Source organism: Meles meles, chromosome 1 (assembly GCF_922984935.1).
Source record: "Meles meles chromosome 1, mMelMel3.1 paternal haplotype, whole genome shotgun sequence".
In the NCBI taxonomy this organism is placed as follows: domain Eukaryota; kingdom Metazoa; phylum Chordata; class Mammalia; order Carnivora; family Mustelidae; genus Meles; species Meles meles.
Genome location: NC_060066.1, coordinates 171017605 through 171041572, shown reverse-complemented (window position 1 = coordinate 171041572; position 23968 = coordinate 171017605). Strand labels below are relative to the sequence as shown.

At 44.2% G+C, this 23968-nt stretch overlaps 1 protein-coding gene across 4 annotated transcripts in view; it reads right to left on the bottom strand.

Moving 5' to 3' along the window:
- Positions 1-23968, bottom strand: part of FYB2 (FYN binding protein 2) — a 122824-nt gene that overhangs the window by 74036 nt on the left and 24820 nt on the right. For 2 of the 4 annotated variants that reach the window (XM_046026124.1, XM_046026126.1), the window contains exons 2-4: positions 19529-20270; positions 16047-16214; positions 12674-12707 (exon numbers count right to left, since the gene is read on the bottom strand). In XM_046026124.1, coding sequence (XP_045882080.1) covers positions 12674-12707; positions 16047-16214; positions 19529-20270 — 944 coding nt within the window. The remainder of the gene's footprint in view (positions 1-12673; positions 12708-16046; positions 16215-19528; positions 20271-23968) is intronic. The other 2 variants (XM_046026127.1, XM_046026128.1) reach the window with 2 other exon arrangements.

Below are 23968 nucleotides of genomic sequence, written 5' to 3'. Positions count from 1 at the left end.
TGACAAGGAAGTAGAAGACCATCTGATTTGTCAATTATTCAACATCCCAAACTGGGCAAGTTCCATCTCCAATAAATAACTTACGGTAAGACTACTCTGCCCACAGGGCTTCACCTTAAGAACTCCTCCTCTTATGTTAAGTGACTGTTGATGAGACTTTTAAAAAAGACTATGACTAGATGCTACAATGGATCTCAGAATGTGTTCATGCCAGGTTCACAAAAATACACGATACATTTTTAAGGACACTCTTCTTTCCCAAGCTGTTGAAACCTTGTCCTCCACGTTTCCTCTTCTACTACTTCTGCTACTCTACACTCCTACCACTGAGATTCAACTGTCCCTACCTTGACCACTTCCTCCATCTCAACGGAACACACACAAGCTGTTTGTTTGTATGCATGTATGTATGTTTGTATGTATGTTCATGCATACATAGCTCTGTATCTGATGCATGTGTTGTTGGTTTTTTTTAAAGATTTATTTATTTATTCGACAGAGAGAAAGAGAGATCACAAGTAGGCAGAGAGGCAGGCAGAGAGGGGGAAAGCAGGCTCTGCACTGAGCAGAGAGCCCGATGTGGGGCTTGATCCCAGGACCCTGGGATCATGACCTGAGCCCAAGGCAGAGGCTTAACCCACTGAGCCACCCAGGCGCCCTGATACATGTGGTTTAAATGCCTATATATACATATGTGTGTCTGTAGAGTTACATATATATGCACATGCGTGTGTGTGTGTAAGCTCAACCTTACTAGTACATGTTTGATGACTTTCCTAATTCTCCTTTGGTTTCAACAACAGCTGCAACAAACAACAAATTCAATGCCCTCAACATCACTCTAGAGACAAAGGTATTTATTTTTAATCTATGAATATAGAACCCCATTCTTCCTATAAAGGGCCACAAAACTATGATGCCTGTGATAATTCTACATGTTAACCCGACTGGCCACAAGGTGTGCAAATTAAATGTTATTTCTTTCCATTTTTTTAAAAAAAAATTATTTGAGAGAGTGAGTGAGCACGCATGAGCAGGGGAGGGGCAGTTGGAGAGGAAGAGAGAGAGAGAATCCTGAAGCTGCCTCCCTGCCGAGCACAGAGCCCAATGCTGGGCTCGATCTCATGACACTGAGCTGAATCAAGAGTTTGCTGCCCACCCAGCTGAGCCACCCAGGTGCCCCTTAGGCATGCATGACTTTCTTAAAGCACTCTGACTTCTGTAATGCCACCACTAAAGCAGAGTCTTAACTACTGGCCACATCTGTAGCCTGAAACAAAATAACCTTAAGCCCTCATTTTCAGTAGTAAGGTCAGCTTGTAACATATCAGCATGTCAAATTTCAGGGTGTCTCTTTGAGGTGGCCACAATATCCAATCCCACCCGTTTCAGAGAGAGGGAGAGCAGGTTGTCCTTGGAGTTGGCTGCAGACTTCCAGTCGGGGCCCTGTCTGCAGACTCCAGCCCTTCTGTGCGCGAGACCTTGTTACAGACAAACCCCGCTCCTCCCAGCAAACAATGAAGAGCGGCCATTTATCCAGTGTTGACAGCACTGCGGGGCCCGCTGTGGGGGTAAAGATACTCATCTCAACCCTCGCAGCAACCCTAGGAGGTAAGATTTATTGATAGCACCGTCCCCCATGTGAGGAAATGGGAGGCCCAGAGATATTAAATTACTTTCCTAAGATCACACAGCTCGTGTGCAGAGCTCAAAATAGGAATCTCAGGTCATCTGACCCAAAGTCTATGCTCTTAACCCTTTACAACATACTCCTTGGATCTTCTGATGCTCAAGGGTTGCAAAAGCATTCCATTTAAGCAAACTTTAGTTATGCAGCTGGTAAGAGGGGGCAGATCCTTTCCCTGCTTTCAAAGAATTTCTAATTTAGATAGGAAGGTGGGGGAGGGGGACACCCGAGAAGCTGGGAAGTAACAAAAACAGATTGTGCATAATCATACACAGTTAAGTACACAAAGTGCCATCTAATTCAGCCAACACTTAATGAACTACTCCGTGCTGCACTGCCCCACACCTACCCTGCCACCATCCATTCTAAACATGTCAGATGATGGTTCCTGAACACACCAGGATGCCTCCTGACCCTCAGTTTCCATATATGTGACTCTTCTGCTTGTCAGATCCTTACCACCAATGGCCTCTTCACCAACTTTGACTGCTTCTTTAAAATACAAAGTAAGTGTCATTCTCTTTGTTCCTTCTATAATCTATTGTCTACATCTCTACAAAGTGGTCAGCATGATCTTTTAAAAAGAGGATCTGAATTTTGTCACAGTCCTGCTTAAGACTCTTCTGAGGCTTCCCAGGATTCTTTTTTTTTTTTTTTAAGCAGGCTTCATGCCCAGCATGGAGCCCAACACAGGACTCCCATCTCATGACCCTGAGATCAAGACCTGAGCTGAGATCAACAGTCGGATGCTTAACTGATTGAGCCACCCAGGCACCCCCTTCCTATGATTCTTAATGAAAAACAGCAACAAAACAATCAAGTGTCTCCCCTCCATTATCTCACTTCAAGCAACCTCTCCAAACTCCTGTCCCACCATTCTTCTCCTCCACCATGACACTCTGACTACACTGGCCTCCCATCTGTCTTGCAAGGATGCCATACTCTCTCCTACCTTGAGGACTTTGCAAAGGCTCTTCCTGCCACCTGGAATGCCTCTGTATGCCCAACTTTTTTTCAGCCATGAGGTCTCCCCTTATAGGTTGCCTTCAAGAAAGTCCTTCTACTTCCTTTTCCAAATAGCCCTCTTCCCCACCATCTCTAACTATATAACTTTTTACTTTATAATATACTTAGTAGTTGTCCTCATCTTTAAATCATTTCATTACATTTTATTACTTTAATTTTCTTTTTTAAAAAGATTTTATTTATTTGAGACAGAGAGAACAAGCAGGGGGAATGGCAGGCAGAGGGAGAGGGAGAAGCAGGCTCCTGCTAAGCAAGGAACCCATGTGGGGCTTGATCCCAGGACCCCGGGATCATGACCTTGGCTGAAGGGAGCCACTTAACCAACTGAGTCACCCAGGTGCCCCTAATTTTTTTTCTTTTGCTCTGCGATCTTATAGTTCATTCAATGCTGGGTTCCTGGTGACAAATACACTGCCTGGCATGCTATAGGCTCCCGATTGTCTAGAACCCCCTCTGACACTCACGCTGACACTAAAACTCCTACACAGACAGATGATGTCGCATCATGAACGTTTTCACTGAGCTCCTCCTTAGTGCCAAACACTGTTCCATAATATAAAAGCAAATCATAGACAAGGTCCTTGAACTCAAGACTCTCATGGTGTAGAATAACAAAGAAAATAAGCCAGAACAATTATTACTCAAAGCATTAGTAAGTACTAACAGAAGAGCTAAGCAGGCCTCTGCATGGAGATGGTGCCTTGGGACAGGAGACACAGGTGTGGTTGGGGAAGTAGACATGTAAGCATTTATCATTGCCTTACATTTTGTCATTGTTTTTCTGTCCCTCCCAACTAAAAGGTATATTCACGAGGGCAGAGACTTCGCTTTCTGTTGCTTCATCAGCATCTAGAACCACGTCTGGCACATAGCTGGGCTCAATAAACGTTCACTGACTAGCTCACGGACTGAACGAATCCTGCATGATGAGAAGGGGCCATCAACTAAAGATCTGGGAGGAGATCACTCTTCTTCCTTCCCAGGAAGCAGCCAACATGTGTGCTTGGTAAGAACATGCTTGCTGTGTTTGAGGAGAGGCCAAAAGGCCAGCCAGGGGGCTGAAGGCAGTGAACCGGGGAGAGAACACAGAGTAGCCAGAACCTGGAGGGCCCTCTTGGTCCTGGAAAGGAGTTTGGGGTTTCTGGATTTTATTCTAAATGTAAAATGGAGGCGAAGCGCTCGATAATTAGTTTGAGTAAGTAACTACAGAATGGGGCACGAGAGGGGAGTGCCTTCTGGGACAGCTAGAATAATAAGGATAAGCTTTGTGGCAGGGTCACTCGGAGTTGACCCAGACTAAGGAGGAGCAGAGGACAGAGAAGCTCTCATGGGAGTCCACATCTTCACAAGGCAAGAGCCCTTCCGTGACACACGAGGGCAAATGAAGAGCTCAGATTGTCCTGATTATTTGACTTTGTTTCATATTAGAAGGACATGATACTGGACATGCAGGTCAATGCAACATATACAGATAGCAGAGCCTAGAAATGCTTTATATAACAGATACTTTATTTATATAAAAGTTCATGGAAGGTGGTATCATTTTATTTGTCTATCCTTCTCCCTCAATCTGTCACTCAACTGGTCCATTACTTACTTCGTCATTAAATAATTACTATTTGCACATCTACTTTGTGGTAAGTGAGAAAGGTGAGAGAGACAGACAATCATGGAATTTAAATCTAACAGATAACCTCCAAAAATCTTTCATGTTGGAAAAATTCTGAGACACGACAGTGCAGTTGAAAATTCTTACAAACATCCAGTCCTGAGTTCACATCCTCGATTAGCTCTGTACTATCATATACTTTAAGGGAAGTCATGAAACCTCTCTGAGCCCTTGCTTTCTCCTCTACAAAACAGGAATATTAATTTTGCCTTCCAAAGATGATCATGGGGCTAAAATGAGTCTAACAGATGGAAAGGGCCAAGCAATGCCTAGCCCGTGCCCATAGTCAAAGATTAGTCTCCAGTCAACCTTTCTGGCTAAAACAGGCTCCAAGTCCGCAACATTACTGCCTGGTTTCTTCCTAACTCATGAGTTTTTCCAGCTTGTCATGTGAATGCAACGGAAAGGAAAAGCTGAGAATTGGCTCCAAATGTTTTGATGCTTTAGCTCCAACCTGGCCAGGCTCCCTCACCCAGATGTCTCTGCAGACAGAAAAGGAATCCTAAGGCAGGAGAGGTATTCAAGAATACCCACCTCGAGAATGTCTCAGCTCAACTTGTAGAGCAGACCAGGAGTCTGGTAAACCCTGCCCACCTTTGTTGTAGGCGAAGGCCCAACACAACTCCTTAGGAAGGTGGTCTGCAGTGGGGGGGGGAGAAGTGTAGCTCTGGAGCCCCGCTGACCAGGTCAGATTCCACAAGGGTGATGGCCCAGAGGCATCAGGTTGGGTTCCTTAACCCAACTCTATGGTCAGAGCGTCCACTGGCCACCAACTTCATGGGGTGGTTGTGGTTGGGAGTTTGAAAATGAGAGAGTGGACATTAAGTATAGAGAACAAGCCTTGGTCTATGGTAAGTGTTCAACACACAGAATCTAGGTGAACTTTTTAAAGGAAGGTAACTTTTTAAAGGAAGAATCCTTGAAAATATGAAAGAAAACCCCCAAATCAATGTACCATTCTGGCCGCCACCACCCTTGGAAAGACAGGCCAAACAGTAGCCTTGTTGTGTTTCTGGAAGTAGATTCAAAGGGGGTAATAAGAATTTACTGAAGTGGCTTGAGCTGAAGCCACCTGAATACTCTGGGTCTAAACTTTATAAGGCACACGCTTTAAAAATCCCCGGTCTTCCTTCTTGCCCCATAGTGATTGAGTTTAGCACACTGCAATGTGATGGCCCACCTTCACCTCCCAGATACCATCATGAGGAACCTGTTTTGCTGTTGGTCAATCAGAGCTGGTCTATACCAGTCTTGACTACCTGAAATGCAGCCATTTATGAAAGAGCACTATTGGTCCAAACAAATTAAAAACTAGTCCTAAGAGCTTCTGGTCCTACATGCACATGTAAGACATGCTTGTTTTAAGTAAAAAACAATCCCAAATAGTTTTCAGGGAGGGTCAGTCTTATACTGAGCACTGACCATGTACCAAACATTCCACACGTGCTGATGTCAACAACGATGGAAACAGCAAAGCACCTGGTAAGAGTCTTATAGTCCTCTCTTGCCCACCTGTCTCATTCTCCACAGCTGATCCCACAATCACTGCATGTCCTCCAAAATACAACCTGAGTCCCTTCTTTTTCAAGAAAACCCCCTCTATTTCTACCACCTTGTCCATATCAAGAGATTAAACCTCTTTGTGACTCAGTTTCCTCATCTATAGAATTAGAATATCTTCTACCTCTTAGGATTGCCATTAATGGAGCCCTATATTTAAAGTGCTTAGAACACCATCAATATGAGTGTGGATCGCTATATTTATTGTTACTGTTTTGTTGTTGCAATGGCTTCTAAAGCTGTTGCTACCTGTTTCCACACTTTTTTTCTTTATGCAGCCTCCAAAGTGATCTTTACAAAATAAATGTCAGCTCACGTCACTCCCTGGTTTAAAATTCCTGTGGTTTCCCAACATACCTAGGGAGCAGCCTCCAGATTCCACAGCTCTCAGTACAACCCCATTCTGTCAGTGCATTGTGTTTAGCTATTGTCCCCCCGCTTTCTAGTTACCCCAGTGTGCCGGCACTGTTCTGCCCTGAGATGCTGCTCCAGCTGGTCCCTCTCCTGGAATGTCCATATCCTAGAACTTTCATGACTGGGTCTTCATCATGCAGCTCTCAGCTCGCAGGTCACCACCTCGGGCCTTTCCTGATCATCCTACACTTCCCTTATGCCACTCCCCATCCCCCTTTTCTGTCAGAAGGCTCTTTAAAACACTCTCTTTATAGCTCTTACTACTATTCAAGTGAAGATAAGAGGTGCATTTTGTTTTACCATGGTGTTGTTGTTTGGCTATTATCAATATATTTTTTTAGATTTTTTAAAAAATTTATTGGACAGAGATCACAAGTAGGCAGAGAGGCAGGCAGAGAGAGGGGGGGAAGCAGGCTCCCTGCCGAGCAGAGAGCCCTGTGCAGGATTCGATCCCAGGACCCTGGGATCATGACCTGAGCTGAAGGCGGAGGCTTTAACCCACTGAGGCACCCAGGTGCCCCCATTATCAATATTTTAATTGAATGCCTTAGGTAAGGGATTTCTTCCCATTTCCACAGGATCTCTCCTTCCTGTTGTCTAATGTGGCTTCTAGACAGAGTCACATAATCCACCCAGCCCGGGGAGGCATCTGTGTTTTTCACTCTGCAGGGGACAGAAATATCAAAAACAAATACAAAAGCGTGTTCCAAAATATTAGGTCGAAAGAGATCATCTGAAAGATGCAAAATAAACTTATGTTATCTTTTAAAGACTATCAATAAGATGAGACCCAAAATTAAAAAGTTCAGGAGAGAAAATGGTAGACTCCTGGGACCCACCCAAGGATCCTTGTCTGAGAATCTGTAGGAGTCTTCTCTCCTGAAATAAGAAGGCTCTTCCCTCCTTAGTGTCTGAGTCAGAGATTTCCTGAGTCAGGACTAGCCTCTGACACTGCTTAATGGAAGAAAAGCCATATTTATAGCTAATGAATAAAATATTAGCCGACTCTGCTAAGTACTGACAGAGACCCAGTGCTAATTGCTGCCCTGGGACTAACCTGCTTTGCTCACACAAATAGGGGCTGCTTATTCAAGAGGGATGCCAGCCAGCATGGTTTGCATGAAAGAGTGATGACAAAGAAGAATCTCCAAAAGTCATTTGGGAACTAACGAGATATTTATTTCAGAGATAACAAGGGATGGAGAGGTCAAGGGTTGAGGACACCAAGACTCACCGAGCATCTTCTGTATACTCCAGGCTTTATGCAATTTATCTCACTTCATCTTCATGGCAATCAAGGAAGTACTATTGTGTCCACTTCACAGATGTGTATATCAATGCTCTGAGTGGTCACAGGTGTAGAGGAGGGGTCTGGCTCTATGGGAGTCTGACTCCAGACCTGTACTGGTTGCAGGGCGCAATGCTGCTTCTCATATTTAATACAGGATGTGAAGAGGTTCAAAGGTGAAAGTGGCTACTGTAAAAGCACTGAGTTTCTGACAAGATGATTAAAAACATATATCCATAAAAATATGGCAAAAACATAAATTGGGGAATAGTGGTTGAAATGATGACAGTTTTATTTAACAGAATGCAGTCCTTAGATGTTTTAAGAACTGCCAGGTGATGAAGGGGTAAAGACCCTGTCTACTCAACCAGTGAGCAGATCTTGGACAGATGGCTGGGAGTCTGGGGTAGGGACGTCAGTTTTTGGGCCCAGTTCAATTGGGACATTCGAATCGATAAAACAAATGTGTGTGTGCCTGTAAGTGTGCATGTGTGCCCTGCTATATTCTCAGTGCAGATAAGAGGCCTTGATATATAGTACACTGTCAGTAAATACACGTCGAATGCATAGCTGATGAGTTGTTGAACACCGCCTCTGAAACTAACGATACACTGTATGTTGGTTAATTGAATTTAAATAAAAAAAAATATATATGCTGAATGAATAAAATCTGCCCCAACAGGACAAATACATTACTTGATTAAGCTAACTCATCATTACAAGCTACAGGCCCAACTCCTCAGCATGGTACCTAATTAACTTTAGGATCCAACCTCATATCTCTTACTGTTCAGGGAATGAGCTCCTCCTCCAAGGATTTCGGAAGAGATTAAGGTTCTGAGCATGGATTCCTGCCTTTGGAGGGGTTATAGGGAGCTAAGCAAGCTAGCTTTATGGAACACTTTCCAGATGCTCAGTTGCGCACTCGACCCTTTACAATCATTGTTGCTTTAACATCACCACAACTGTATGATTAGGTCCTATCAGCCTCCCATTTTACATAAGTAGAAACTAAGGTTTGCAGAGGTTAAGGCATTTGTCCAAGGTTACATAGGTGTGAAGTGGTAGGGCTCAGATGAAAAACCCCAGACTTGTTAATAATTGCCAGGTCCCCCTCCAGTAATGAGACCGATGTATTCTGTTTCTAATCTGGTATCTGTACTGAAGATTAATACCATGAACACGGGAAATGTTCTTTCCAAACAAGCACTGGTTTCCATGGAAGCTGTTTCTAAGGCTGCTCAGCATCATGGCATTTACTCGTTTAAACTACCTCATGCAAGCTCATGGTCCTAACTACTCAGCATGGCATCTATTTAACATTAGGATCCAACCTTCTCTCTTATTCTTCCACATCAGAATACTTTGTGTCTGTTTGTCCTCCACTTTCTTACTACCGCCTTGCTTTCTGTCATGGTCTATCTCTGCATTGAACATCCATTGGTCCATCCATCCTCCATTAACCATAGGTCAGGAATGTGGTTCTTTCCAGGAACCATGTCCTGCCCTCACCTACCATACAGTCTCACAAAAGGGAATAAGTAAAACTACTAATTCAGACCCATCACATAGAAGACCTCTGAAGATCTTTCATCCTCCATGAAGCCGCCCCTAAGAATCCCGGGTCCCTCTTGGTCTGTTTTGCTTTGTACTCTGACAACACTATGGCCCGTATCATATCTGAGGTACAATGAACCTCATTTCTGATGATGGTTAGGTTCTAGAGCCAGTGTGAAAGGATGTAACAGTCCAACTGCCCTTCCACAACCCTTAGGAAGAAGCTGTCACACTGGAGACTCATCACTGTTTCCCAATATTTGCCTATCAGGCAAATTTGTCCTCCATGTGGAGACAGACGGCTCTCTTTGAGTAAAGGGCCAGAGAAGAAGTTAGCTTGGTTCAGAGCCAAACGGTAGGAAGAGTACCGATCTAGTCATACACTACAATCACAGCACACAAGTAGTCACGCTGAGAGGCTCACAGGATGTGTGTCCTGAGGGAACCGAGACTGGCTCAGAATACAGCAGAATTACATTGTCCACTCAAACTGTCACTCTGGGGGGCCCACCTTCATTGAGCGAACAGTGCAAATCATTGCCTTAGCTGTCTAAATTTTCTCTTTCACATAAATGCGCATAGCATGTGGCTTCAGTGACCCACGCTGTGCTGTCATTTTATTCTTCTGAATGGGCGACTAAACTAGGAGATTCTGGGACACGTGAAATCTCCCAACACCACACGGTCAGTCCCTTGGGGAACAAGATCATCGTATCTAGTCCTTGGTGGACAAGAACCTCCAAGATTTGGTTCCTGTCTTCCTCCGTGATAGCTTTTCTCTCTATTCATACCACCCTTTCCACACCAAGTCTACTTAGCAATTTCTGATTTTCCCTGTTGGGACCTGCGTCCTTACACCTCCCGCCTCTGCCTACAGCGCGCCTCCCTATGTCACCCAGCACATGTCTATCCTTGGTACTCCCTTAATGTTTCCTTCCTGGATCCCTGCCCCCGTATAGGTAAAGGTTTGGCATCCTCCCACTCCAAAGCTGGGCCATGTGACTTGCTTTAACCAATAGGAGTTAGCAAATGTGACATGGCAGAGTTGAAAACGTGTTTGTGCAATGGGGATTGTCATGTTTGTCAGCTGTGGCTATAGATCGTTCCTCAGGTAACTTGCTGGAGGGTGAGACAGCTGGTGCTAAGTCATGTTGCCCCCTTGTGCCAGCCAAGGCAATCCTAGATCAGCTGGCTACAGGCTGATCCTCCTACACAGGAGAAACCCAGGTCCATATCAGCAAAACTGCCTGGGTAGTCTGCAACATTCTAGCAATACCAGCTGAGCTCAGCCCAGCAGACCCCACACTCCTGCTGTGTGCTATTGATATTTTGTTGCTTATTATGTGGTATGATCATAGCAAAAGATAACAGATACATTTTCTATCAACACTTCCCTGGCCTGTCCAAGGACAGGCGATCACTCCCCTATTTGGGCAACCTCTAAATCTTACACTTTCCTCTATTAGAAAACTTAACATATTCTACTATATAAAAATTTAGTAAATAATAGGATTATTTGTTTTTATGCTTACTTCTTTGAAGACTGAACTTCTTGAGAAACGGAACATCTTTGTGAGGGAGGGGACATGATACAGTCAAAACAGTTTAGGCACACCTGTTAGTACAGTCATTACAGAAAAGAGTAGAGAGTTTCCATTAAGAATTGAACTGTCACATGACACAGCACTCCTGGGTACGTATCTGAAGAAAATGAAATCAGCATCTCAAAGAGAGACTGCTACACTCATGTTAATATGGCAGCATTATTCACAAGAGCCAAGATATGGAAACAACCTAAGCGTCCATCAACAGATGAATGGATAAAGAAGATGTGAAGTATATATACAATAGAAAGTTATTTAGCCACAAGAAAGAAGAAAATCCTGCCATCTGTCACAACATGGGTGGACCTTGGGGGCATTACGCTAAGTGAGATACGTCAGACAGAGAAAAACAATTACTCCATGGTGTCACTTATACATGAAATCTAAAAAACCAAACCTTATAAAAACAGAGTAAATCATAGTTAAATCATAGTTACCAGGGGCTGAGGAGTGGGTGAACTGGAAAGATATTGTTTAAGGGTACAAACTTACAACTAATAGAAAAGTAAGTTCTGGAGATCTAATGTACAAAGAATGATTATGGTAGAAAATATAACGTATTATAAATTTTAAGTTTGCTAAGAGATTGGATCTTAACTGTTCTCCACACAAAAAAGAAATGAGAATTATGTGAGGTGATCAAGGGGTTAGCTAACACTACTGTAGTAATCATACTGTGATTTGTAAATGCAACAAACTGACACCTTATACACCTCAAATTTATACAATCTTATGTTTCTGTTATAGTCAATAGAAAAAAATAGTTTAGGGATACTTGGGTTGGAACCATGGTTCTGCAAGTGGCCAGACTTTCTGAGCCCAAGTGTCTGTAGTTACAAAATGAGGACAGTAGCAGCAACTTTCCAGCCTTGAGAAAAGGAAGTGAGAAAATGGATAAAAAGTAGCCATTTGCAACGACGTGGATGGAACTAGAGCGTATCATGCTTAGTGAAATAAGTCAATCGGAGAAAGACAACTATCATATGATCTCCCTGATATGAGGACATGGAGAAGCAACATGGGGGGGTAGGGGGATAGGAGAAGAATAAATGAAACAAGATGGGATTGGGAGGGAGACAAACCATAAATGACTCTTAATCTCACAAAACAAACTGGGGGTTGCTGGGGGGAGGTGGGATTGGGAGAGGGGGAGCGGGCTATGGACATTGGGGAGGGGAGGCGAACCATGAGAGATTATGGACTCTGAAAAACAACCTGAGGGTTTTGAAGGGTCAGGGGTGGGAGGTTGGGGGAACAGGTGGTGGGTGATGGGGAGGGCACGTTTTGCATGGAGCACTGGGTGTTGTGCAAAAAGAATGAATACTGTTACGCTGAAAAAATTAATAAAAAGGGAAAAAAAAAAAAGAAAAGAAAAAAAAAAAAAGTAGCCAGTTCAATGCATGACACATCAAAGGGCTCAAGAGATAGTATTTGGTTGAGTGAATTAACAGACTGATGGTTCCATGGCAAAATTCTCAGAACAGGTACAGCAAAAACAGAAGGTCCTTTGTCCCATTATCAAGTTCTAATGTCGCACCAGTTGCCCAGGGCATTCTGTAGCCACTAATTCGATTTATTACTATGGAAGTTGATGTTTCAATTTACCGAACCCAGCTGTATAATAAATAAAAGTACCTCAGAGGACCATTTTTGCAACTTAATGTCAGCACAGCAGTTAAATGGAGTTTATTTAATCTTGCCTCTAAAACAAAAGTTGCAGTTTGTTGCTTATAAATCTGTTCTTCCTGCAGCCCTTCTGAGATACGCAGACACCTGGCTTGGGCTTTTTGCCTGCTCTCAGGCTGGCTAAGCAGCCTGTCAATGCTCCACGCGCTGTGCTCCCCCAAGACAAATAAACAGGTACTCACCTCTCTGGAGGCAGGCAGCCCTCTTCCACAGCTGCTGCAAGGGCAAGAGGCAGAGTGAAAAGGGGTGTAGGCGTGGCCTGATGAACGCGGCCTTTGTTTGTGCAATGCCCTGAGCCCAGAGACAAAATGAGGAGTGGTGACTCACTGGTGCCCCCCACCCCGGCACCTAGGGGACCCTCCATCCATCCCGCAGTGCAGCGCTCACCCACACCATATGGTGCTTCTTTATGAAGACGATCTTGAGCTTTCGGATTAGACTTTGACCTGGAGCACCAGAACTGGTGTGGGGGTTCTCTCTTTAACTCTTGTGTCTATCACAGGGTCCAGGGCAAGGAGAGCATAGCTGCTCAACACAAGCTTCCGATAACGATAACCGATAACCATGCATTTATTGAGCGCTTCCTGGTGTGCCCAGCACTGTTTAAACCCTTTCCGTGACTCATCTCATTTATCCTCACAAAAATCCCGAGAGAGGAGTGTTACTCTCATCCCCATTTTACAGATAAGGACAATGAGGCTCAGTAAGTAACATGTGCAAACTTAAATAGCTAGGGGGGCCGGGGGGTGCTGGGATTTACAAAGGCCATTTTATTACAGAAGACTTGGTGCTTTGTTCTATGTTCTCTGACAACCTTCTTCACTTTTAGAGAGAGGGTTTGAGGTCTGAATTTTTAATGTTTATAAAAATCATACTTAGCCTTCTCCGTTAGAGAGGTGGCCAAACTATTATTATTATTTTTTAAGATTTTATTTATTTATCCTACAGACAGAGATCACAAGCAGGCAGGGAGGCAGGCAGAGAGAGAGGGGGAAGCAGGCTCCCCAATGAGCAGAGAGAGAGCCTGATGCGGGGCTTGATCCCAGGACCCCAGGATTATGACCTGAGCTGAAGGCAGAGGCTTTAACCTACTGAGCCACCCAGGCACCCCTCTCCAAACTATTATTAAAGTATACTTATAAGAAAGCTCCTTCGTTTTCTTTTCTTTTTCTTCTCTTCTTCTTCTTCTTCTTTAAACCAGGTAAAGAACTTCATGAACCCTTTTTCAAATTTCCCAGGCTTCTTCAGCTTAATGAGTTGCAAAGAATGAATAGTGTCTAAGCAAAAACTGGAAAGTGCTATTGTGTTCAAGGGGCTTGGGCTTAAAAATACTATAGATCTAGAGTCCATCAGATCCTTGAACAAAATTTTAGAAAGCAGTCATCATATAAAACAGCAGCTCCAGTCACTTCTTCAAGTTCCATCTTCTTCAGAAATTGACTTAATTCCATTTGTTTCACTCTTGGAAGCTTTGTCAAAATTCTCCACAAGATCTGGAACTTCTTCCTCTTCCTCCACATCCCCCTTCTCCTCTCCGGTAGCAAGGGGTGTGGTGTGGTCCCATCCATGCATTGTGTGGCCAGAGCTTCAGTTGGTCTTCTTTGACTAGTCGGACTCTCTGCACTAAGCTGGTTTAAGACACTGGGTGGCATTCCTGTCAGCTGCTTCCTCTCAGCATGGCCTGTGATGGTGAAAGCGTTTCTCCCCCGATGCCTGGACCTTCAGGTTGTGGGAAGGGATCATGGTTCCTTGGTTTGTGAACTTACTCACTTCTTCAATACCAGAGATATTGTTTACCCCTAACTTCTATAAGGAGAACTAAGGTTTGGGTCCCCGGGTGGCTCAGTCGGTTAAGCATCTGCCTTCAGCTCAGATCATGATTCCAGGGTCCTGGGATTGAGTCTCTCATCGGGCTCCCTGTCCGGTGGGGAGTCTGCTTCTCCTTATGCCCCTGCCCTGCCCCACTCATGCTCTCTCATGCTTTCTCTCTCTCTCAAATATATAAATAAAATCTTTAAACAAAAGAGAGAGAGAGAACTAAGGTTTTATCATTTGCTGTCGTCATTCTATGAGCCATCTTCTTCCAGCCAGCTGTTCCTTTTCTACCAATGCACACCTGGGCTTGCAGTCTGGTGCGTTTCTCCTGGTTCATGATAGTTTCTCTTATCTTGGTGGAGCGGAAATGGGACCACTTGGTGGAGCAGAAATGGGTCTAGAGTTGGCACTCAGGGGTCTCGGTCAAACCAACTGAGATTAGGTGCGTGCACAAGGGGATGCAAGGTGGCAGCGAGAACTCTTTTTCTTTATATAGAATTTCTTTTAGGATAAGAAGATGTTTTGCAGCAGTGGTTCTTCAAGTGTGGTCCCTGGACCAGAGAGCATCAGCATCCCCCTGGGGAAATTATTAAAAAAGGCAAACTCTTAGGCAGCCAATCCAGACCAAATAAATCAGAAACTCTGGGAATGGGATGCTGGGATCTGTGTTTTGACAAGTCCTCTAGGTGATTCTGGTACAGGCTGAAGTGTGAGAACCACCGAGTGAGTTCAAGAAGTTTAACAAACATGAGGTTGTTCGAAGCGATCAAAAGAACAATGCAGGGGCGCCTGGGTGTCTCAGTGGGTTAAGCCTCTGTCTTCAGTTCAGGTCATGATCTCAGGGTCCTGGGATTGAGCCCTGCATCAGGCTCTCTGCTCAGCAGAGAGCCTGCTTCCCCCCCTCTCTCTGCCTGCTTCTCTACCTACTTGTGATCTCTGTCTATAAAATAAATAAATAAAATCTTAAAAAAAAAAAAAAGAACAATGCAAGACGGCCTTAGCTCTCTGACATACCATCTGCTGGCACTCATGGTCCCAGTAAGATCAATGTTAGCACTTACATAGGACCCCAAAGTGTGTGCTCCCCTCATGTTTCATTAGAGCAAACATAAGCAATGGCATTTGAAGTGTCCACAAGATCGGAGCACAGTGCGGGTGGAGAGGAAAGGAGAAGGTGTTCCTTTAAGTTGCAGAGGAAGACACAAAAAGAGCACAGAAAAAGGACTTGCAAGGAAGCGTCAGTTTCTGGAAAGGGCCAGTGGGGGCGGGGGTGGGGGCCCTTCAACTAATTACTAAAGGCCAATCACAGAGACCTGAGGGACCCCCATTAAGATCACAGGTCAAGTTCACACTGCCTTTCCTCCCTTTCCACTCCCTCATCTCTTCTACTGCACCAATTGTGTTGACAACATGGGCTTTGTAGAAAACACAAAAGCTGCCTGCTCCCTGCTCGACTACTTTTCTTTTTCTTCCTCTTGGACAGATTCCCAGTGATCAAATGCAATGCTCTCAGGGGAAGCAGGCTGGCCCGGGAGCGATAAGGGGCCAATTCCCGCAGATTTGTCATTTCACGGGCAAGCTGCCACAGCCTCTACGTGAAATAACCAGTGATGGATGTCCGGTCCCGTGGAAAGGCAGCTGGGCATTATCACCTGGGAGTTGACACGGAGAGGGAGGTAATAGTGGGGACACGGGCATTGGGGCTGTGACTCGCGCTCACTGACTGGTGCATTTCCTTACCTTCTGTGTGGGTCTTAGAAATTGCAGCTGCCTGCCTCTGGAAGGCCTGGAGATTCACAACTGGGGGTTTTGGAGGCTTTGGGGGAGGAGGCCCCAGGGACTCAATGGAAGGCAGTGGTTTCGTTTTGAGAAGTTGTTGATGCTTATCAACAGACTGTTTCTCTGAGCCTGGATAAGAAAAAAAAAAAGCATGTTATTACTATTTCCATTTTGTGGTTTCTCAGATGAAACTGACCAGTCCCTGGTCAGTCCCCTCTGATCTATTCTCCTCCTACTCGCCAAAGTGCCCTGATCAAAACACAAGGCTGATCATGTCTCCAGTCTGCTGCCCAGAGGCTGAAGCCTGGCTTCCTTGGCATGACATCCATGTATGTACTCCAGCCTCTGGCATGTAAATACTATGTGACCCCAATCCACATTTCCAGATCCTTCTCTTACCACACGTTACCATCCTACTTTCCCAACCTTAAGCCCAAATATCTTTCACTCACACCAATGGCTTCTCAGTTCTCCAAACTGGATTTAAAAAAAAAAAAAAAAGATTTTATTTATTTATTTGACAGCGAGAGAGAGAGATCACAAGTAGGCAGAGAGGCAGGCAGAGAGAGAGGGAGAGGGAAGTAGCCTCCCCGCCAAGCAGAGAGCCCAATGCGAGACTCGATCCCAGGACCCTGAGATCATGACCCGAGCCGAAGGCAGCGGCCCAACCCACTGAGCCACCCAGGCGCCCCCAAACTGGATTTTAAAAGCCATCATATATCTAAGACTTTGTTCATGCCCTTCTTGGTTCTGGAATGTTCCCTCACTTCTGTCTTAGAAAGCTCTGACTCATTCTTTAAGACCCTGCTCCAATGACACCTCCTCTGGGAAGCTTTCATTCATTTCAAACACAAGGTGAGAATTAATCACTTTCTGTTTGGTTCTCCCATGACGACGTATCATTAACATCTCTCTATCAGGGTTGTGACATATTAGAGGGGCGCGTCCACCCTCTATCGAGTGATGGCTGCCAGCATCAAGCACGGTGCCTACTTCTAAGGAAAGGGATGGTGATTATTCCCCGAAAGGATGCTTCAAGCACTGAGGACATACAAATTACATGGGGGATCTGAAGAGGAGGATGAGTTGATCTCTGGTTTCCAGGACTCATAGCCGGGGCAAGCTTCAAGGCTGACTTTGAGGTACATGGCACAGGTAGGTTTTGTGGGTTTGTGTCCTGGAATTTTCCAGGACAGTCTCAATTTCATACATTTCGTCCTTCTGTCCTCAGAAGCCAAGCTCTGACAGAAATTCCAATATTTATATATGAAAATCATATCTGCCTCTTACACTGAAAATAGCACAAAACCTTATATGATCCAAATGCCTTGATTTGGGGTTAATGTAATACTGTATGGACCATCCAGACCAAAAATAAAGACATTGGCCAGTGTTTTACAAGTTCCTCAGTTCAAATTCCTCAGAGCCCTGCTGCCTTCTGGGAGCCAGGAACAGGGAGAGAGAAGCAGGGAGGGAAGCTTCCTTCTTACCCCTCTAGCAGGGGATACAGTAGTCAGGACCAAGCTCCTCTCTTCTTAGGTTTTAATTAGAAGTCATGGTGTCCGAAATTCCAGTCTTTGTCAAATTAAGGAGAAAATGTAGTGAAAATGAATGATCCCTTACTAATTTGGTTCCTAATTTTTTACCAGGTGCTGTGCTAAGAGAGGGACATGGGTCATCTCATTTAATCCCCTCAACAGCTCTGTCAGGCAGGCAATCCATCCTTCTTTCCTTCCTCCCATTCATCCTTCTCTCCTATCCCTTCATCAGTAACAATTCATCTACTAAAGTCCAGGCATTGTTCTAGATGCTGGGTATAGAGTTAAGAACAAGAACAAACAAACAAAAGAGCGGATAGAGCCTTGCCCTCAGGAATGTTCATTCTAACAGGAGGAGACTGATGAGAAACACACACACAAACCAGGTAATTACAGAGACCTGTCAGTTCCATGAAAGAAAGAAAACGGGCTGATAGGAAACACTGTCACCTGCAGACGGTGAAGCAGTGGTCTTTAGATAAAGAGGTTAGAGAAGGATTGTCTGAGAAAGTGTCATGTGAACTTAGACCTAAACATAGTGACAGAAAGCTCAGAGAAGAATTTCCTAGGAAGAGGAACAGCGAATGGAAATGTTCTGAGCATAACAAAGTCTCTTCATGAAATATCAAGAAACCAAGTGTGTCCACTCGGGAGCAAGAAGGAGACAGGAAGCAGTAAGTGAGATGCCTAAGCAGGACCCAGAAAGTGCAGAGCCGTGAAATCAGTAGTCAGTAGTTTACATTCTGTTCCAAATACAGAGAGAAACCATACATGGTTGTAAGCAGGAGATCCCTCCTCCCACCCATCTGTCCACCCATTCATTCAGGTATTCTTAGTAGTTTTTGAGGACCTATTGAACCTGGCCTTGGTCTATTAGGTGCTGGGGATATGGTGATAAAGAAGGCGGTTTTTATTCTTATGTAACTTACCTTTTACTGAGGTAAACAAACAGATATGTAACAATATACTGGGTAAGGATGGGCTATAAAGAAAAAAACTAAAGCAACATAAAAAGACAGAGACTCGGGGGGGTGGGGTGATTATTTTAGCTGGCGACTTACAAATTCCACTCATGACAGGTGACACTCAGCAGAGGCCACGATGAAGTGAGGGAGTGAGATATCAGAGACCTGGGGAAAACATGTGCCAGGCAGAGTGATCAGCAAGTGCAAAGGTCCTGGGGTGGAACTAGCTTGGTTTATCTATGGAAAAGCAAGAAGGCCAATGTGACAGAGAGGGTAAGAGAGGTAGGAAGGGCCAAATGGCATCAGCTGGTGTAAGATGGCTTGAGCTGAATTTGAGCAGGGGAGTGGTGTGATCTATTTTGTGCTTTAGAGGATCACTGTGACTGCTAGGAGGAGAATAGGGTAGGAAGGGGCAAGAGGCTGGAAGCAAAGAAACCAGCTGCACCACTGTGGTCTGGGTGAGAGAGGACAATGGTATAGATAGGACAGAGGGCAGAAATGGGCCAAAGCGGAGGAATACAGAACATATTTTGGTGGTAGAACCAGGAGCTTGCTGATGGAGTGGATGCAAAAAATGAGGGGGAGAGAGGAATAGAGCATGGCTCCTAGGTGTTTGGCCTGAGCAACTAGGAGGATGGTTATGCTGTTTACCAACCTGGGGCAGATTGGTGCTACATCCGATTAACAGGACAGCAGAACAGGCTGTAAGACATAAAGTTGACTGGCCAAGTTCATTCATGTTGTGAGAATCGGAGCTAGGATTCAAACCCAAGCTTGCCCAAATTGCCTTTCAATAGAATTCCAGGAGAGTAAGCACTTTACCCAAACCTACCCTGGCATTTGGAGCAAAATTCACTCAGATCACACACGACCATCAACAGGCTCTAAATTAGAAAAGTGCAGTGGTCCCTCCCCTGGGGCCACAGGGATTGCATCTCACCTGGGACCTGACTGGCAAGTTCACTCTCATAGACAAGCTGGCAGGAGCCCCTCACTGGGCTCTTCTCAGGAAGAGGGTTTTTTAGGCTCTTCCTGCCATGTTGAAAAAGTAGAAAAGTGGGATCTTCAGGAAAGGTAAGTGATTCTCTTTGAGCCACCAAGTGCCTCTGGGAAGGCAAGGTCTGTGTTCCTTTTATTTCCAGCATTATCGTGGGCTCCTTTGGAGGAAGCCCTCTGCTTTTCTGCTCCTCTGCATGGCAGATCCTGCAAGCGCACCTGGCAAGGAGAGAGGCTGAAGACGACTCACTTTTCTGAGATGAAAACTTCTCCCAGTTCCAGAGCTTATCTTTGAAGCTATCATTCACTGTGACTCTCCTCTTGTTGGTTATCTCAGCATTTGATGGTTTCCTGTCTAACAGTGGAGAACTTTTCTGGGAATTTACTGCAGGACCAGGGGAACTTTCCGGAGGTCCTGGGGAATTTGAACATTTCTGAATCTCATTCCTCTGGGCCAGCTTCGTTTCCTGGTCTTTAAGAAGCTGGGATTCAGCACTAGAACGTAGTGGGAGTGAACTGTGGTTGGATGAGAGGGGTTTCCCATTGGCCACAATTCTTGTTGACCGTGCGTTTCCAATGCCACCCTTTTGAGATACACCCGCTGAGAATTTAATATGTCCTGGAGGCAATGGCATGTCAAACTTTTGAAATTTGGCTCGAAGTTCCTTGAAGTTTCTTAACCCTTCCTAAAGTATCAGAGAAAACAAACAAACAGAAAAATGTCTTATTATTCTAGGAAAAAACCGGTGTGGTTAGATGATGTCATTGTGCATGTACGGGGTTCTCAACGTGGGTACAACACCATCCATCACTCACCTGTGATGTAGGTGCTGTCGGCTGGTAATGCAATGGTCTATGTAAGATACAACAAAAATAAACACTTCTGATAGGTTTAACTTCTTCACAACATGTAACAAATACTTATAAAGGAGACAATATTGATCATTGCAGATAAATCCCTTGATACAAATTTTTGGTAGTGACTTGTTGCCTGCACAAGTAAGTTCTACACAAGGAACAGCATGGAGGACATTAGGAGAAGGAAAGGAGAAGAGAAGTGAGGGAAATCGGAGGGGGAGACAAACCATGAGAGACTGTGGACTCCGAGAAACACACTGAGGGTTTTAGAGGGAAGGGGGGCTGGGGGGATGTGTGAGCCAGTGATGGGCATTAAGGAGGGCACGGATCGCATGGAGCACTGGGTGTTATGTGCAAACAATGAATCACAGAACACTACATCAAAAACTAATGATGTATTGTGTGGTGACTAACATACATTAATATAAAATATTATACTATACACCTATATATGTATTACCATAATATATAATAATACCCTAATACATTTATTTTTTAATTTTGTTGAAACATAACAACAAAATTTAAAAAAATAAATGTATTAGTATCTTAAAAAAAGTAAGTTCTAACCCTCTTAGTACAGCATCCAAAGTTCTTCACCATCTTGTGGAGTTCTGGTCTCAACCACAGCCCAACACAACTACCCTTAAACCAAACAGGATTATTTACCATTTTCTAGAAATCTGTATTCTCCACCAACCTGAGTTTGCTTAAGTGTTCTTACTTCACAAAATGCATCCTCTGTCTCCTTGTCGATTGGTTTCTTGCAACTTTGGTGCCCATCTTTCTCCATGCAGATTTTCCCGGGGGTTGACAGGTAGAGCTAACTTCTTCCCTGTCTCCTCATGCTTCCATAGCTCTATATAACTTGGCTGTTGAATTTAACTTTGGAAGTAGACAAATACTGACTCTGTTCTTTATCACCTAGGCAAATACTCGGGAGAAATATGATAATACCTCTCAGTGTAGTCTCATGATAAAAAAGTTTTCAAGCAGTAGAAGGGTTAGAGCTAATAATATATGTGAAGTGTCCATCACAATTCCAGTAAGCCCGTGATGAACAAGAGCTATTTTGAAGAGGCTAGCTGATCCTTTTTGTATTTTTGACTCCCCTTGGGAGAGTGTGCTCTACCATCTAAATTTAGTATGAATTCAGTAATGGAAAATGGTGGTAGGAATAGCAGCCCAATCTTTGGGGCTGAGGAAGGAGGTGTCCGGACTTACAGGGGGAGTTGGTGGTCTCGGCAAGTAGGATTGTGCCTGACTCCTGCTCAGAACTGTTCCTGCTGCTCCCCTTTTCTCTTACTAGGTCTGATTTAGTTTTGTAAGCATATTTTGTCATATTTCGTCTCCCCAGGAGCTAGGGAGGGGCGGAGGTCAAGTGTGAGAGGACAGCTAATGGAGCCATTTTGAAGAGAGCCACTGTCTTCTCCTGGTCGTCTTACAGGGCTGAGTTTCATGTGGACAGACAATCCACACCAGTCACTTCTCATTTTGTCATCTGAGGGAATGCCAGGTGACCTTTTCTCACTGTGTTTACAGTTGACTCACACCTGCCCTCTGAAGATCCAGGGAGGGAGGGAAATTGAAGAAGCATGAAGCAGGTGTCTGGGAGCTTTCTTATATACTCTCTCCTAGTCCGCCTGCCCACCCTCCCCCACCTCTTGCTCAAACATACACACACACACATTTATAGTCTTTTTCCCCCCATGAATTGCTAAGTCTTGATTTCTTGCATGTATTTCAACCAGAAGTCAAATTAATTCAACTATCCTTTCTCTCCCCTGATGTGAGAGAAGCCAGCATTGGGCATGGAAGCAGGAGATCCAAGCATGAGGCTCTGTTTCCCCATTTTCTAGTTATGTGCCTTGGGCAATTCACTTTACTTCCTTGAGCCTTATTTTCCTCACTATAAAATGGGACCATTCTAACTGTTCAAGGTTATTATAAGGATCAAAGCAAAGAGCTATGCATACCTCAGTGTCCATACTTTTAAAACTGTGGTTAAAAATCTAATAATCTAAAATTCACCATCTTAACCATTTTGTGCATACAATTTAGTGCTGTTAAGGGCACTCACATTGTTGCAAATATCCAAAAACCTTTTGTCTTGCAAAAAAAACCTCCACAGCCATTACACAATAATTCTCCTCTCTCCCTACCATCTACCCCTTGCAACCACTGTTCTACTTTCTGTCTCTATGATTTTTTTAAAAAGATTCTACTTATTTATTTGACACAGAGAGAGAGACAGCAAGAAAAGGAATACAAGCAGGGGGAGTGGGAGAGGGAGAAGCAGACTCCCCGCTGAGTAGGGAGCCTGATGCGGGGCTCAATCCCAGGACCCTGGCATTATGACCTGAACCAAGGCAGCAGCTTAACAACTGAGCCACCCAGGCACCCCCCTGTCTCTATGATTTTGACTACTCCAAGTACCTCATATAAATGGAATCATACAATAATTGTCTTCTTGTGTCTAGCTTATTTCTCTTAGGATACTGTCCTCAAGGTTCATTCATGTTGTAGCATGTGGCAAAATTTTCTCCTTTTTAAGGCTGAATAATAGTATTTGTATATATTTACCTACATTTGTATGTATCTACCTATTAGATCTTTCTATCTAACCTACCACAATTTACTTATCCATTCATCTGTTGGTGGAGGCTTGTCTTGCTTCCACCTTTTAGGTATTTTAAATAACACTCTTATGAAGATGGATATGCAAATCTTTCTTTGAAACTCTGCTTCCAATGCTTTTGGGTGTTTGCCCAGAAGTAGAATTACTGAGTCATATGGTAATTCCATGTTCATTTTTTTTTGAGCAACCACCATACTCTTTCCCATAACAGCTGTACCATCTCACATTACCCCTAACAGTACATAGTATTCCAACTGCTCTACCTTCTTGTAACATAGTATTTTTAGAGCAGCCATCACATAGGTGTGATGTGGTCAACAGTTAATATTTTTAAGGGAATGTAAAGATGATTGAAAGGAATATAATGATGATAAGGTCACTTAGCCCAATGAACCATTCAGGCACCCCACTGATGTCAACAGTTAAGGAGCCCACTAGCCTGTCCCTTCTTCATGCCATGGCCCCTGCCTCTGAGTCCTCCTCATGCGTTGCAATGACCCGTGGTCTCCTCGTGTCTGTCTGCTTCTACTCTGGGTTCCTCCAATCCACCAGCTATTAGACAAAGTGGATAAAAAAACACACGTCTGATCAGGTATGTCCCTTGTTTGAAGTTCTTCAGTGTGGCTTCCCCAAAGCTTTCACATCAATGTAAACTCTTTTGCTTACACATAATGCCCTTCCAAATCCCAACTCTGTTCATTTCGGCCATGATAGCCAGTCCTTCCGCAACATGCTTTCTTCCTTCTGGCCTCATTGAATTAGCCATGTTCTCCCACCTGTTCTGTTGTTTCATGCCTGGGCCTTTGACTGTACTATTTCTTCTGCCTGGAAAGCCCATCTTTCTCCCAAATTCTGGAATTAGCACTTTCCTGCTTATTCACAGTTTAA